The 17,500-nt window shown below is 37.3% G+C and overlaps 1 protein-coding gene across 2 annotated transcripts in view; it reads right to left on the bottom strand.

Annotated features, from left to right (window-relative positions):
* Window positions 1–11,730: 11,730 nt before the first annotated feature.
* Window positions 11,731–17,500, bottom strand: part of LMO4 (LIM domain only 4) — a 17,181-nt gene continuing 11,411 nt past the window's right edge. For both annotated transcript variants that reach the window (XM_033225489.1, XM_033225490.1), the window contains exons 4-5: window positions 17,092–17,247; window positions 11,731–12,517 (exon numbers count right to left, since the gene is read on the bottom strand). In XM_033225489.1, the coding sequence (XP_033081380.1) occupies window positions 12,509–12,517; window positions 17,092–17,247 (165 nt within the window). In that variant the 3' untranslated portion in view covers window positions 11,731–12,508. The remainder of the gene's footprint in view (window positions 12,518–17,091; window positions 17,248–17,500) is intronic.

The following is a 17,500-nucleotide window of genomic DNA, read 5'->3' as shown; positions in this document are numbered from 1 at the left end:
TATTTTCACATGTAAACAATGATAGCTGGATCAAAGTCTCCTTCCCAAGGCAATCAGACATTTTTAATATTCACTAGTTTGCTATGGTTTTAAATGTATAGCATCAACTCTATTATCTGATGGAGAATGGTATGGCAAAGTTTTAATCCTAATATGCATTTCTTTATAGGTGACCATGGAAACCTGTTGATAAGGCTCTGGGGTCAGAGTCATCTCTGTTCAGACAACTCTAGCAGTGTGACTCTGAGCAAGGGTTTTTTTTTTTTTTTTTTTTTTTTATTATACTTTAAGTTCTAGGGTACATGTGCATGACGTTTATATCATGTATAACTCCCCAATGCAATCCCTCCCTCCTCCCCCCTCCCCATGATAGGCCCCAGTGTGTGATGTTCCCCTTCCCGAGTCCAAGTGATCTCATTGTTCAGTTCCCACCTATGAGTGAGAACATGCGGTGTTTGGTTTTCTCTTCTTGTGATAGTTTGCTAAGAATGATGGATTCCAGCTGCATCCATGTCCCTACAAAGGACGCAAACTCATCCTTTTTGATGGCTGCATAGTATTCCATGGTGTATATGTGCCACATTTTCTTAATCCAGTCTGTCACAGATGGACATTTGGGTTGATTCCAAGTCTTTGCTATTGTGAATAGTGCCGCAATAAACATACATGTGCATGTGTCTTTGTAGTAGAGTAATTTATAATCCTTTGGGTATATACCAGTAGTGGGATGGCTGGGTCATATGGTACATTTAGTTCTAGATCCTTGAGGAATCGCCATACTGTTTTCCATAATGGTTGAACTAGTTTACAATCCCACCAACAGTGTAAAAGTGTTCCTATTTCTCCACATCCTCTCCAACACCTGTTGTTTCCTGACTTCTTAATGATTGCCATTTTAACTGGTGTGAGATGGTATCTCATTGTGGTTTTAATTTGCATTTCTCTGATGGCGAGTGATGATGAGCATTTTTTCATGTGTCTGTTGGCTGTATGGATGTCTTCTTTTGAGAAATGTCTGTTCATATCCTTTCCCCACTTTTTGATGGGGTTGTTTGTTTTTTCTTGTATATTTGTTTGAGTTCTTTGTAGATTCTGGATATTAGCCCTTTGTCAGATGAGTAGGTTGCAAAAATTTTTTCCCATTCTGTAGGTTGCCTGTTCACTCTGATGGTAGTTTCTTTAGCTGTGCAAAAGCTCTTTAGTTTAAATAGATCCCATGTGTCAATTTTTGCTTTTGCTGCCGTTGCTTTTGGTGTTTTAGACATGAAGTCCTTGCCCATGCCTATGTCCTGAATGGTACTACCTAGATTTTCTTCTAGGGTTTTTATGGTATTAGGTCTAACATTTAAGTCTCTGATCCATCTTGAATTAATTTTCGTATAAGGGGTAAGGAAAGGATCCAGTTTCAGCTTTCTACTTATGGCTAGCCAATTTTCCCAGCACCATTTATTAAATAGGGAATCCTTTCCCCATTTCTTGTTTTTGTCAGGTTTGTCAAAGATCAGATGGCTGTAGATGTGTGGTATTATTTCTGAGGACTCTGTTCTGTTCCATTGGTCTATATCTCTGTTGTGGTACCAGTACCATGCTGTTTTGGTTACTGTAGCCTTGTAGTATAGTTTGAAGTCAGGTAGCGTGACGCCTCCAGCTTTGTCCTTTTGACTTAGGATTGTCTTGGCAATGCGGGCTCTTTTTTGGTTCCATATGAACTTTAAAGCCGTTTTTTCCAATTCTGTGAAGAAAGTCATTGGTAGCTTGATGGGGATGGCATTGAATCTATAAATCACCTTGGGCAGTATGGCCATTTTCACGATATTGATTCTTCCTATCCATGAGCATGGTATGTTCTTCCATTTGTTTGTGTCCTCTTTGATTTCACTGAGCAGTGGTTTGTAGTTCTCCTTGAAGAGGTCCTTTACATCCCTTGTAAGCTGGATTCCTAGGTATTTTATTCTCTTTGAAGCAATTGTGAATGGAAGTTCATTCCTGATTTGGCTCTCTGCTTGTCTGTTACTGGTGTATAAGAATGCTTGTGATTTTTGCACATTAATTTTGTATCCTGAGACTTTGCTGAAGTTGCTTATCAGCTTAAGGAGATTTTGGGCTGAGACAATGGGGTTTTCTAAATATACAATCATGTCATCTGCAAACAGGGACAATTTGACTTCTTCTTTTCCTAACTGGATACCCTTGATTTCTTTCTCTTGCCTGATTGCCCTAGCCAGAACTTCCAACACTATGTTGAATAGGAGTGGTGAGAGAGGGCATCCCTGTCTTGTGCCAGTTTTCAAAGGGAATTTTTCCAGTTTTTGCCCATTCAGTATGATATTAGCTGTGGGTTTGTCATAAATAGCTCTTATTATTTTGAGGTACGTTCCATCAATACCGAATTTATTGAGCGTTTTTAGCATAAAGGGCTGTTGAATTTTGTCAAAAGCCTTTTCTGCATCTATTGAGATAATCATGTGGTTCTTGTCTTTGGTTCTGTTTATATGCTGGATTACGTTGATTGATTTGCGAATGTTGAACCAGCCTTGCATCCCAGGGATGAAGCCCACTTGATCATGGTGGATAAGCTTTTTGATGTGCTGCTGAATCCGGTTTGCCAGTATTTTATTGAGGATTTTTGCATCGATGTTCATCAGGGATATTGGCCTAAAATTCTCTTTTTTTGTTGTGTCTCTGCCAGGCTTTGGTATCAGGATGATGTTGGCCTCATAAAAAGAGTTAGGGAGGATTCCCTCTTTTTCTATTGATTGAAATAGTTTCAGAAGGAATGGTACCAGCTCCTCCTTGTACCTCTGGTAGAATTCAGCTGTGAATCCATCTGGTCCTGGACTTTTTTTGGTGGGTAGGCTATTAATTGTTGCCTCAATTTCAGAGCCTGCTATTGGTCTATTCAGGGATTCAACTTCTTCCTGGTTTAGTCTTGGGAGAGTGTAAGTGTCCAGGAAATTATCCATTTCTTCTAGATTTTCTAGTTGATTTGCATAGAGGCATTTATAGTATTCTCTGATGGTTGTTTGTATTTCTGTGGGGTCGGTGGTGATATCCCCTTTATCATTTTTTATTTGAGCAAGGGTTTTTTAACCTAAGTTCGTGCTTCCTCAAACGCAAATGTAGGAATAGTAACATCTTCCTCAAAGTTGTATGCTGGGGATAACACATGAAAGAGATGCCTGGGCCATATAATTGTTTAAGAAATGTTCATTTCTTTCTTGAGCTACCTTCTACCAACTATTTGGTCTGAGTTTATGAAACTGTAAATTTTGTCTAACATTTGCCTAACAAAGGCATTATTACCTTGCTTAAAAAACACACAATACATTCTAAACCAAAAATAATCTGAGTGTAATCGATTATTTTGGATTAATCTATAGCATCACTCTCCTCCCTTAGAGAAGACAGGCCAAGAGTTGGTTACAATAATTTTTGAAGTAAGTTGAAGACCTTATAATTAACACTTAAGTCGGAGAATTTATTATATTTTCCAGTGTTTCAGTATTCACAGTCCAAAATAGTGTCATCCTCAGAATATAAAGCCCTTTTACCTTTAGTGATATGTCAAATGCACTGGCAAATATAGCTGTTGTTAGTAAATTCCTGTTTCACAGATGGGCAAGATGAGGTAGTGAGATTAAATGACTAGCCCATGGCTAATATTTGATTAGAAAGACAAATTTAATCATAGTTGCCATTTGACTTCCTTTCAGGACTAGAATTAAATTTCAAGTGTCTCCTGACTCCCAGTTTAGTGCTTATTTCACTACAGTGAAATATGTGCTTTATTACATGCTTTAAAATAAGAGGAGAGAGTGGGGAGGCACAAGTGCCTTCCTCCTAAAAGGCACAAAGCACAAAATACAAGGTAAATCGTCCATCATTAATTGTCATAACATTCCCCGTAAGACAACGAGTACTGACGATCTCCCTTAGTCAGGATGATGGTGTAGAAACCTAAGTTTAAAAAAAGATGCACAAGATGCCCACAGATACTCAAGAAAGCAAAGACAGTCCAGAATTACCTAGTGTTAGAATGAAATTGATCACACACCTTCTGGAAAGCATACAGTTCTACAAGTCTCTATGTATGCAGGGAAATCCAACTACCTTTTTTGGGGAGAAGGATTGTTTCATAGAACATCTAGCAGCAACCCTGGGTAAGTGGGTACTGTTTTGAGAATGTTTTCAACTTAGTCACCCAATTCTCATCAGGCCCAATCAACCAACTGCCTAGCCTCATTTAGTTTTGAAAAATAATGTCACAAATGTGTCCAGAGTGGGATAAAATGCACAGTAGAGAGTTCATTAACATGCCATCTGCATGCAAAACAAGGGGATTCCAGAGGCAGAATGCTTTGGTAGGCCACTAGAAATCAAATTCCAGGCTAAAAAATATAGAACACAACTTAGGGAGAAAAATATTACAGCTACACCTTGACTTCACCCACAGCGAAGACCGTCTGGTTTTCAGGAACTCCAAAGCCAGCCTGAATTCTCTTTCCCTCTTTTTTAAAACTTTAAAACATGTTTTACTACTTAAAGAGGGTTAAAAAAAAATTGCTTACAGCATGTGGAGTTTCGTGAATCATATCCATTCCCATGAAGAAAGGCCTAGCTAGACCTCAGTGTCAGAAATTCATTTAGGATTGCCCGTCTTTTGAAAATCAAGCCTGTTTATCTTCCTGATTCACTCAGTAACAAATCAGAAAACTCAAACCTGCCCCCTCCATTTCTTCTGACTCCTACTGCCTCCCTCTACTCTCAGAGAAAGAAAGGATTCAATTTCCAGAGGCTGTAGCTTTAATGAACCAGAGGCCTTTTTTTCCACAGTGGTACCTCAAACTTCATCAAGAGCATTGGAGTCTGCTTTTTTTCTATTGCAATTTTCATTCCGCCTTAGCTCTCCCTGACACACCTGTGAAGTGTCACCAAATGCTGTATCACATCAACTTTCAAAAACTGCCAACTCTGCTAATGTCTGAGACCTCCTGATGTCACAGCCTTATAGGAGCTTGAAGTACACAAAAGCATAGCTAGAGTTTTACCACACACAGCAAAAGCACCTGTGCGGGTGGTTAGGGCAGAGGGTCTTGTTGACAGTCGTGAAATAAGACAAAAAAAAAAACCATTGAAACGAGATGTGCGGCAGGGGTGTTTGTGGAGCCTGTACATCCTTCTTCCCCAACTGCGGTAAGAGACCCCAGCCCCTTAAACTCCCTCGCAGAGCTATTTATCTAGAAAATTGTTCCTTCCATTCTCCCTACCCTCCTTTTTATCACGATAGAAATTTCCTCATAGCCTAGAATTCTAAGAGAAAATATTTCATCTATTATCAATTTCATAAACATCCACTCCCACCCACTGACAAAAAAAAGAAACCACTGGTAAATATTATTCAGGGTATGGTTTGTACTGGCTATTCAGCTCTGGGTACAGATGGCATTTATTGAAAAACTGGAATGTATCATGGTTTTTGGTTATACTATAGAGTAGTATAACCAAGTAATTGAGTATACGGGTCCTGCAGCCTCCATACCTGGTGCAAATCTTGCCTACTCCTCAGGGTTGTCATCAGACTTAACTTACTAATTTTATGACCTTAGGCCATAATGTACACATATCTACAAAGCATCTTGCCCTTTTCTATTGATATTTTGTAGTTTGAATCCATAGGTGTGTTGATCTATACATATTTTTCCAGGTCCTTATAACCTAAGGTAGATATAGGTATATCCATCCATAACCAATGAGAAGGGTAGTCTTCGGACTAAAAAAAACACATACTGGCTAGCTTCAGTCTCATTTTGCATATAGTAGAATAAGACTAAAAGATAGCATGCAAAGGGCCATTGGGTTGCGAGATACCCCATGAAATAACATATAGAAATTATGGGCTTTAAGAACTGGTACTTTGGCACCCAAATCCACTGCAGTCAACAGTCTATGCAAAAACACACACAAAAATAAGTCTTTTTTGCTTTTTGCTTCACCATTTTATATCAACATTAAAGAATCTTTCATTAAATTGGAGTAGATATTTTTAACCATTCTTCCCTTTGTAATAAAGGCAGCTTGGATTTAATGTTACTTGTTCAAGTAACTTATTTTAAAAAGTACAATTTTTTGTATCTTTTTAAACCCTAGCAATTAATGGGAAAATAGAAAGTACAGCCAACAAAATTTTAAAATAATCTGAGAATTGTTAGTGTACAAGTAAAGGTATAACTTGTTCTCTTTGAATGTCAGTGTTTTCCCATCCTAAAACAACAAATATAAACATCAGTTCTTTTAAGGTATGTCTACTTTTTACATCACACTAGAATATGTAAAAAGTTTTCCTAAAACTGTTTATGTGTATTACTTCTTTTCTACTTATATAAGTACAAATGACTTTTATATAATCTAATTTATTGTAAGGTCTTTTACGTGGCTCAAGCCACAGCTCATTCAAAGATTCTGAACACATCCTTTACTACTTTGTGTGGAGTATTTTGATCCATTTTTCTTTCTGAACTAATATGATTATGAAAGTCTTGTTCTTGTTCCTCAGCAACAACAATTTGTGGGCAGAGTTATTATCAATTATACCTAAATATTCATCACGAAGGAGTTGAGATTTCTCAAAATTCAAAAGAAATATCTCTTAGAGCAAGGCTGAAGTGTAGGCAATCTAAATAAGTTGGCATTTCAGGTTGGATAAAGACAAAATGCAATGTTTTTTTAAGAGGAAAGAAACTAGTTATAGCTAACAGGATAAAGCACATTATCAGTGCAAGTAATTTTACTAAAAATGCCCTAAATGCCAGCGTTCAATAGCAATTCTGGGACCCTGGGCCTTAATAACAACACCCCAACATGTTGGAGGCTGTGGCAAAAACAAAGTAAGTAATACTGACCCCACCTCTACTTAAAATTGTGACATTTTGTTCATCATATTTTTTGCATTGATTTAAAAATGCTGCATTAAAAGATTATCTTAGCCGGGCGCGGTGGCTCAAGCCTGTAATCCCAGCACTTTGGGAGGCCGAGACGGGCGGATCACGAGGTCAGGAGATCAAGACCATCCTGGCTAACATGGTGAAACCCCGTCTCTACTAAAAATACAAAAAACTAGCCGGGCGAGGTAGCGGGCGCCTGTAGTCCCAGCTACTCGGGAGGCTGAGACAGGAGAATGGCGTGAACTCGGGAGGCGGAGCTTGCAGTGAGCTGAGATCCGGCCACTGCACTCCAGTCTGAGCGACAGAGCAAGACTCCTCCGTCTCGAAAAAAAAAAAAAGATTATCTTAATTACTGATTTTCTGACACCTCCTTAAATTCTACACCCAAAATAAGTGCCCACTAACCTCGACCCTTCTCTTAGCCCTGCTTAATAAGTAATCTCCCTGAACTCTAGTTACCTCATCTGTAAAACTGAGGAAATAATAATTCAAAGGATTATGAGGACCGAATGATATTGCAGGTGTAAGTAGTTGTTCATTGTAAATGTAAATATATAAATACATTTACAAAGCTTTATGCAACTCCAAGATAAAGTTATTATATTAAACATTGTATTTAAAGATGTAAGGTTTATGGCAAGTTTAAGTCCCATGATTGATGACAGAAACTGAATCAGAGGCCTTAGAGAAATAGAATTTAAGACACACCTATTCCTACCAAACCTTATTTAAGTAAAGAAAAAGGTACAGTAGCAACCCAAGAAATCAATTTCCTTTCCAGGTTTCATAATTAATCTTCATTTGTAAATCCTGTTTGTCCTCAGATTTTCTCTTTACAGTTCCTAAAAACATTCAATTCACCAAAAATGAAAAATTAATTTAGGAAGAAACTCTAACTTAAGAAAAAACTTGCAACTCCAACAACAGGTGAAAGCATACAAATATAAAAATTGTTTTTGAAGAAGTTGGGGATGTGAACCTTTTAGTTCAAGATGGGGGGTTGTTCTAGAGTGAAGGAAGGTGAGATACCTCCTGTTCTCATGAGCTAATGATTGTTTCCAACTGTTTAGAATTCAGTGCTAATTGCATTTTAAAACACCACCTCTGAAATCTTTCTCTCTCAGGATCTTGCATCAATGTTTCACATTTTCAATGCAACCTTTGCACTTCACCTTTCTCACTCAACAAATTCTGAATGTCAGATCTACTGGAAGAACTCAGTTCAGATCCTTCCTCTCCCAGCAGGTTTTGATCTGGTGGTGATGATGTCAATACCTAGGAGAGGCTGTCCTGCCCTGGTTCTGAGGGGAGAGAGACAATTAAAATCGGTACTTTGGTGACTCTACTCAGGCTTGTCCATTCTAACAGGGAGTCATTAAACAACTTTCCACTGTCATTCAAAGAACTTCTAACAGAATCAATTGATTTTCATCCTCTGCTTTATTAGTTGTGATTTAGGAAATAGAATGGCCCTGTTTACACAGCTGTAACATGTCAGGGCCTGTAGTACATTATTGGCTTGAGGCCTCCGAGTTGCCGTCCATTCTCAGCAGAATCAATCTGAACTTGAAAACATTCCCTCTAGGAAACATGCACATATCTACTAGCATAAAGCACTACTTGTACAACTGAAAACAGTATTCACTTGAGGTAAGTTGCAAGTTCACCTTCCAAAAATCAGCCCCCACTTGTCATTGCTCTCAGCATGTTCACGATGGGAGCAGAGGGCTACAAATGCCTCTTTAACTAGGTACCCAGCATCGCTGAATGTGTTACACTTTGCTGCTAGTCAGATCTCAGACTCTGCAAGTGGGAGTAGCTGGCTGTTTAACATGCGTTCAGAGCACTGCCAATCTAAAATGTCTGCTCAGTAATACTTTAATTGCAGTTTCATAGAAACAAATTGCTATTTAACTGCAATAAGCATTTTTGTGACTTGGCTGGACTAACAATAGGTGAGTCTTAGTAACAAAGCTACAAGTAACATTAACTTGTAAATGGCCTTTTTCCAATGGCCTCTTAAAGGAGTCATAGGTGGGACAGCACCCAGGACAGAACTCCCTGGTGAAGGGTGAAGGGGTCTTTGGTGTGAAGGGTGAAGGGATTTTTGGATTTCCTTAATTTAAATACAATTAGGCTACACAGAAACTCTTCACTCTCTTCACTAGACTCCATATGTAGATCTTGGGTTCACTGTTATATGATTTATAGGCCCTAAGAAATATTTTATATAAATAGTAGTACACACTAGAATCTTACTATATTGACATTTGAAGCCCTTTAAGGGCTTCATTTTAGATGCTTAGTTGTTTCAAATATCAGTGTTAATAAGGGCAAAAGAATTTAAATACAGCTAATATTAAGAGGATGACAATTTCACAACTTCATTTTGGTGTGACAGTTTTCTCATTTTGTATTTTATAAGACACTACAGTCCAGGTTAAACTATTTCCTAATAAATCATGAAAGAGCTGAAAATAGTTTCTAGTGGCAAACAATTTGGTTTGGAAAAGCTTCAGGCTCCCCTGCCTTGCGGGATGTGTAAATCTAACTAGACAGTTAGATAGGTAAAAAACATTAAACCCTTTTAGAGGACAATCTTTTTACAAAATTGTTTCATTAGCAAGAGTGACAATTTGCATGATTGAGACATTTATATGTATCATAAACATAATTTTTTTTATCAGTTCAGCAGGGCCAAATAACATTTGCTTTTATTTTTAATTGCACTCGCTTGTTAGGGACTGGGGGCCATCTTGCTCTATGACATGGTTAATATTAAGTAAATCCTTTCAAAAGAAGTGTCCATCTCGCTAACTAATAACATCACAAATGCAATGGATGAAAGGTAGAATAAACTCATAGACTTTTTTTTTTTTTCCTAAGCAATGTTGAGGTTGGGGGAGGAACTGCACACAATCGCTGCTCACATCTGAATAAACCTGAGTGTTTTTAGTAGCTTTCCATCCACACAGAGCATCCCCATTAGAGCCAGGTTTTATTGTTTGAAATGCCTCTGGTTTCAAGAAAGTGTTTTACCTAAAGCAAGACTACTACTTAAATATGTTCTATTGTATATTCATAGCTCCATTAGTCCTTCTCCAATTTAGCACATCAAAGAGAAGGCTTCATCACTTGCATGTGGATTATACTAACATGAGTGACATTTGTAATCTTATAGGTCTGCAACTTAAGAAATGCTTTTAGAAGCTCATTATTAAATACGCAGCAGTGCTTGAGGAACCAGCCATATAATAGTTTATTTAAAGTCTGTAATGACCTTAGCCCTCCACATCACTAAATGCCACAATATATTATTTACTAAAGTTATTAACCACCTCCTTTGAATTTCTACACTATCAGGGACATGAGTGCTCATGCCAAAAAGAATATAGAAAATGCCTGCAATCTCATTAACATATTTCCCCCTTTACCATCCCAGTCTAACTTCCTTGAGAAAGTTTCTTAAAGGAAAAAAACAAAAACAAAAACAAATATAAGAACCAGAACTAGCTTGAAGAAATTCCCCAAGGATCTAATTCAAACAGACATCTAATTCAAACAGATATGTGATTTCTTCATATTATTTTCTTGCATTTTGTTTTTATAAGGTTCTAACGAAACTATTCACTTCAACTCTGCCTTTACAATCTCCTCTAGGTTTGAAGTTTAAGCAACTGATTTTTTTTCCCCCGCTGCTCTGGAATCTCTGAAAACAGGAAGTGAGCACATTTCTCAAAGGGAAGCTGACTGGTAGTTGAGATGTGCTGGGCTAGACCTCTCTACATGGCTCCATGGCTATTCTCAGAGGGAGGGTCTACATCAGGCGCTTTTCTGGAACAAAATAAATGCCATCTTAAAAAAGAAAATTTTAAATACTAGTGTTCACACACCTGGTTTTATTAGTCTGTGATGGAAGTTATAGTTGAAATTTGCTCACATCTAAGGAAGCTGGCAGTACAACCTCAGCCTGCAGGCCTATTTGGTTTTCCTCCTTCTAGCACTAGCTGTGTTATACCCCACATGCTTTCCGGAGGGCAGCTCTGCGGGCAGTGCAGGCACTGTCGTGGACATTCTGCTGCCTACAACCAGCAACTCAGTGTCTCAAGACTAAGACTAAATGAACTCAGAATCTTTCCCCAAAATACATACAGAAAGGCAGAGTCAGTAAAGAAGTCTAGGAGCAAAACAAAATAAACATATCTTAGAGCCGACCACACGAGCCTAAAGGTCACCAGGAAACAGCTACTTCACCCATCAAAGATCACTGTAAAAGAACTCTGGGTCCCTACAACTAGGAGAGCTTCAAAATACGTACAGTTATGACTTAGAAATTTGTGACTTCCTTCAAAAGCTATAAACTTGGTAAGAGAGCAGGATGGTTGTGTCATATATATATATATATATATTTTTTTTTTTTAACATACTTTTCATCAATACCCAAGGCTTTGCTATTGAGAAAAAGAATAAACAAAATAGTGGATACTCAAGTATTTATATATAAACACAAAAGACTTACTGTAATATAGAAGTGTAACGAAATGCTGTTAACAGAATATTCTTGACTTATAGAAAGGACTCTGTTAGAAACTTTGCTTTGTACCCCTGCCAATAATGGATGGCGTGGTTAAGTAATTTGAAGAATATCTTACTGGTCCAGAGCTACATAAATACACCACCTCCCTCAACTCCTTCAAATTTAAAGGGAGCTTGTTATTCAACAATAAAAACTACATGTTTCCAAAATACAGAAAAGAAAAAGCAGTGTTTAAACCCAAACACCATTAAATATTTTTTCTTTTAAGTTTTTATTATTTAAATACACCATACTAGAGCAAATGTCTCTGAAAATATCACAAATAAAAGATTTTTTTTTTCTTCATTCAGCAAATTAGAAGTGGGGGAATTTTCTACACAGTAGCTGCTATGAGCCTGATTTTTTTTTCCAATCTTTTTTCTTTTTTCATTCTTTTTTTTTTTCTTTGCCATGGGAGTAGCAACATTAGGACAAAACACTTACATGCATACATACATTGTATTTTACAGAGATACAATAAGTGTTTGTGATAGAATATCACAAAAGCCACATCTCTTTCCTTTATCTCATGTTCAGTTTTGATTGAAACACGTTTCCTTACAACACTTAAATATACAAAGAGCAAATAGAATGTTGTTAAGGTAAAACACAGGGTACAAACTCTGGCCAGTGCCCTGCTAATTGTTAATGAGGGTAGAAAGCAGATTTGAATGCTTCTTTTAATTAGCTTCATTAGTCATTTCCCTCCCCCCCAGCTCCCTCCCCCCCAAGATGTCCTCTGGTGGATCTTTTTTCATTTTCTCTACAGTCTCCCATTAGCCCAGGTTCATGGAGTCCTTAATGTTCATATTCAGTCATTTTAATACACCAATAAATGCAGGAAGGGCAATCAAGACTAAAGAAGGTGCAATGGCATGGAGCTGGCACTGGTGCTAGCTACAAAGGTGACTTGTCTACTGAAGACACATGGGATCCACCTGTGATGAACAAATCTGAGATGAAGGCACGCATTCTGCATTACTCTGACCTTTTAGCAGACCTGCAAGAAATAAAAACGGGCATCTTAGCTAAAATGCTAAATTTGAGAGATATTAAACTCAAATATGACTGCTTTTGTCTTCCCCACATTCACTAATCTTCTTGTATTAGATTACTTTCCAACTGTGACTTGATAGAGGCTTTCTATGCTACTTACTCTGGCAGTGAAGAACTAAAGCATAACATTTTCTGCAGTTTTACTAGCAAAGAAAATGAGACAGTAAATGGACACTCAGAAAGTTTCTGGTGTGAAGTACTAAAATTAACTGCTTAACTCTGTTAAGAGAAAGTGTCTTTCCAAAAGGAATGTAACATCTTACCCAGCAGTGGGATCTTGAATTTTTTAAATAGCGGGGACATTCCAAGGCAAGTTCCTACCCAGGAAGTTTTGGGTTAATAAATTCAACTGTGTAACCTTTAGGAATGTTGCTTAAACTGCTTATGTCTCAGGTTCCTCATCTTTAAAGAAGGGATAATGATGCTGTTATGATAAGTACATATGGGAGCACTTTCAACAGTGCTTGGCCCTTAATAAAACCTCAACGAATAATGGCAGTTATCATTATTATTCTGATATCCCCATGTGAAAAATATTCACCCATTTGGTACTACCTATAGGTGTGTGTGTGTCTGTATGAAAATTTCTATGTACAAATATTCACATATTTTTCACTTTCCTATCTGCTATGTCACTTAATAGTTACACAAACATGTAAATCAATACATGTAATGTGTTAATGACTTGTGATAGAAAAAAGAACATAGCTCAATGCAAGGGTAGCTTCAATGTCTAAGTCAGAAATGGAAATCCACACACTTGTCAAATACAATCTGTTTGCAATTACCAAAATGAAATAATATATATTAGGTTTTTATGGTTTTTAAATGACATTTTGAGCTTCCCAGAAGTTCTCGTTTCACTCTTTCCCTAACTTACAAAAAGCCTATAGTCTATTAGGAACTGCAACCCCCCACTTCTAAGCTAATTAAAGTGGTGGAGGCTTAATTCCCCAGAGTGGAAGCTCAGTGTGAGAAAGGTAATTTGTCTGTCCAGAACAAAGATGCGGCAGCAGCCAGCAAGCATATTTAATAAATGAGCATCAAATGTCCTCTACGATGGACACACACAACACCAATTATGTAACTATGGGGGAACTGAGAAGTGACATGTAAACTAGAACACTCACTAAATTTTCCTCCAACTAAAGAGATGTGATCTAACTGTTCCACTGAAAAGCACAGATAATTCTAGATGGTACCATCACACTTTTGAGTGGAAGAAAAAAATTCCAGAACAGGCAGCAATCTACAAAAGAAAAAATTAGCCACAATTCCTGATTCACATAACCCTCTAGAAGGCAGTATTCTCCCGAAGCTAGCCAAGCCTCCTTTAAGTGATATAGGTTATAAAATGTTGTAGATCCTTGAAAACTAGTGGCCCGAGATTTCAGTCCATCTGAAATGCAAGACTTCAATTACTGTATGATTTAAAAGCTTAAAATTAGTTTTCTTGGAATATACAACAGCCAATGATGCAGAACAACCACTACACAGCCTAGACCCTGGGAACAAATCTCCGAATAAAAGTTTAAAGGGACCAGACAATGGGGGCCTATATTTTCCATGCAATTAACTGCCTTTAAAGAAGGGATGTTCGAATAATCAACTCATTGCTTTTAAGCCAGAGGATGCTTGAGTGTATTTACCACGCATAATACACCAAAAATGTAATTGATTCTGCGAATAGAAGGAAAATGGCCAAAATAAATATCCAATTTTCCCTACCAAAAATATGGAGAACGAGAGAGGAGAAAATAATAAAACAAAGCCATTTGTCATTTCTCCCCATCTCATCGCCTCCAGAAAAGAGACGCCACAGGGTTTTGGGAAAATAATTTTAAAGCCTCTCCAGTTCCAAAAAGCAGTGTATGTTCCATCAGGAAGTGTGTTTTCATTAACTCTTCCCCCTTGCCCTCTCATTAATATCTCTCTGGACCATGTTCAGCTTGCCCAAAACCTTTATTTATAAAAACTACCTTGTGAATTGACCGTGCTCATGGTGAGCTGAGCACCAAGGGCAAAAATGTGAGACACTTATGCCAACAAGGAAATGTTCTTAATTAACAGCACCCCCAAAACACAGCTTCTCACCAAGGTCTGACAACAACATATCCTTCAATTGTATTTCCTTATGTCTTTTAAGAGCTATTAATTTTTGAAGGCCACCTGTCTCTTTTTTGGCTTCCAACATGAAGAAAATATACACTAATAGGTTTTCATTGCCTAAAATATATTTAGTGTTCCAAAATGAATACCCTACCACTGCCATCCTGGAAAAGGTGTAGAAAACAGATTTCAATGAAAGGCACAATACATGTAATCTCATCAACAGGTAAACCTGGTTTTTCTGCAGTTCTCCTCCCTAACACCTCTAAATTTACGCCATCTTATACTGTAAAAGATGGTATGAAAGCCTGCTCATATTTCTCAGGTGTGCTTTATACTTAGTCCCTACCTAACATTGCTATTGCCTGTATTCAGTGCTTCACAATCTAGCAACATTTTCCATCTCATTTCTACATCCTTTCATTCTCACCATGCATGCTGGTGAACTGCAACAATCATTTTTTTGTATAGTACTTTGCTAAGTCAGAGAAAGAAATGGTATAAAACCAGCAACAAAGTGAAGCTCTAACTCAGGGAAAAATTAAGCTTTTACATCAGGAGCGGACAGGTATACCATTTTATTCCTAGCATATTTTTTCTTTTTTGCTACCAAGTGTAACTACAAACAGCTTTGACTCTATTTTGAATAGGTACCTCAAAATATTTATGTTACTCATTCATTGTTCTCAACTCTGCCCTGTAGATTCACTTCATTAGAATCCAAATCATAAAAACCTTTAAGCATTTATATGTCTAGGCACTCCTTAAAGAAGCTTGAAATGCCTCATCAGCAGTGACTGGTTAGTTTGCAATTAAAGAGTTCGACTTTTATTCTTAAAATGGTTATTCTATGTAGCTTCCCATATTAATAAATAAAAGTGCACATAATTTAATGTAATTAACACTAAGAAACGGAACATACAGTGAAAATTACCTCATAAACTTGAGCAAGGGAAAAGGACAAATATAAGCATCAAAATACGGCAGCATAATTTTAATGGTTAAAAGTTTTCAAATATTTGTCATCCACTCACCTCCACCACCGCACTAAGAAAATGCATTACAGAAGACAAAGAAGTCTATTATTTTCCCCGAGATTTTTGAAGCTTGCTAAATTCATATTTGCAGATAAATGTTGTTTTTTTGTGTGTGTGTGATCCTTACTACAGACATTAATGAAGTTCCTATTGTAAATCCATAAAGAATTACCAAGTGAAGTGTGCACTTTTTGTTTCAATGCAATAACTCAGTGCTGTGTGATTGCCTGGGTTAATGATGAAAAAGTCAAACATACTATCAGAGCTGATGGAAAAATCTATCACCAATCTGAAATTAAAATTCATCTGTGGTCAATAAGATTTAATATCCATGCAAGTGGCGCTGTAAAGAGTAAATGAATCAATGTCATCAATACATAATCAGTATGAAATATGATGTGAATAAAATTATGCACACGAGTCACACATTTCACTCTTTTCTGGGCCAGTGTGGAATGAACAGTCTCTTAACTGAAGGTTGACAGTAATTGTTACAAATTAGGCACAGCAGTTATCAAAATGCACTCACTTGCATAGCTATAGGACTTATTAAGGAGATTAAAACAGATCTGAAACTATCCAGTACTGGGGGTGCTGGACAACTGTTGATCACCAATTTTTGCCTCTGGAGTATCTTCTAATACTACATGACTTGTATACTTGTATAATTTCCTAATTTTTAATTTCGGTACAAGGACTTTCAAGTTGTGGATTAAGAATCAAGATACATAATCTTTAATGGCACTATTAATGACACTAAGCGGGTTAGCAAAAACAAAAACTTGGTTCTAAATGTCATAACTTATTCAAATGTTATGGTACCACCAAAGAACAAAACTGCCCTCCTATGGAATTACAGAATGTTTTGTAAGATGACTCTTCTAGAAGTAAATGAATTGTAAATTGGGTTTGGAAGGCAGGTGTCCGGATTGCTATTCCTAATGCAGAAATCATTCTCTCATGACAAAGATCTTCATTCTCTTTTCCTACCATAAATGTTCCAATTTTCCTCCCATGATAACCTATCACATCATGTTTCTGAATTTCAAAATTGTCAAATGGAATAAATAACCAGTTATATGGAGGCTTTACATTGTGTTTGCTTTTGCATGTGATAATCTTATGTTCAATGTTAAGTGAAGCTACAGATATAACCAAGTCAGGATGTATTTTTTTTTTTTTTTAACCATAAAGGATTCACAATTTAATCAGCTATCCTACTTCTGAACACTCTATGTACAACTAGTAATCTACATTTCTTTAAAAGGGCACGCAAAAATACAACCACCCAAGAAAACTCTCTTGCTAGGTTAAGAGGTTGAACCTTCCAACTTGCTGTAATAAAGCTTATTAGTAATTGCTGGGTATTCACCTTCTGGTCTGGCAGTAGTGGATTGCTCTGAAGTGAATTCAAATGGCCATTGATGAGAGCTGTAGGTCTATCATGTTCACAAAATAAACTGCCATTGATGTAGTGAAACCGATCTCCCGGGACCAGGCGATTCCGGCAGGTAGAGCATGTAAAACACTGAAAGGGAAAAACAAACCCACTGAAAACAAGGTACAAATTAAGTCTTTTTTTGGTCACAAGTTTATACCGGTTTTTAAGCAGGTATCTGTCAAGTACAGAGGCACTTAGGGTTTAGCGTTTTTTCTTCCTTTGACAGAACTCCAGAAAACAGCCAAACTGCTATCAATTGGACCAGGCTAAATGAGGACAAATCCAAATATGTGTGTATTTCTGTCTGCAGCATAGGGGAAGTGTGGTCTGTGCATGTGGA

The sequence above is a fragment of the Trachypithecus francoisi genome, unplaced genomic scaffold, assembly GCF_009764315.1.
Source record: "Trachypithecus francoisi isolate TF-2019V2 unplaced genomic scaffold, Tfra_2.0 Lachesis_group12, whole genome shotgun sequence".
Classification (NCBI taxonomy): domain Eukaryota; kingdom Metazoa; phylum Chordata; class Mammalia; order Primates; family Cercopithecidae; genus Trachypithecus; species Trachypithecus francoisi.
Note: the sequence above shows the minus strand (reverse complement) of the source record. Positions and strands in the feature narration are given on the sequence as shown.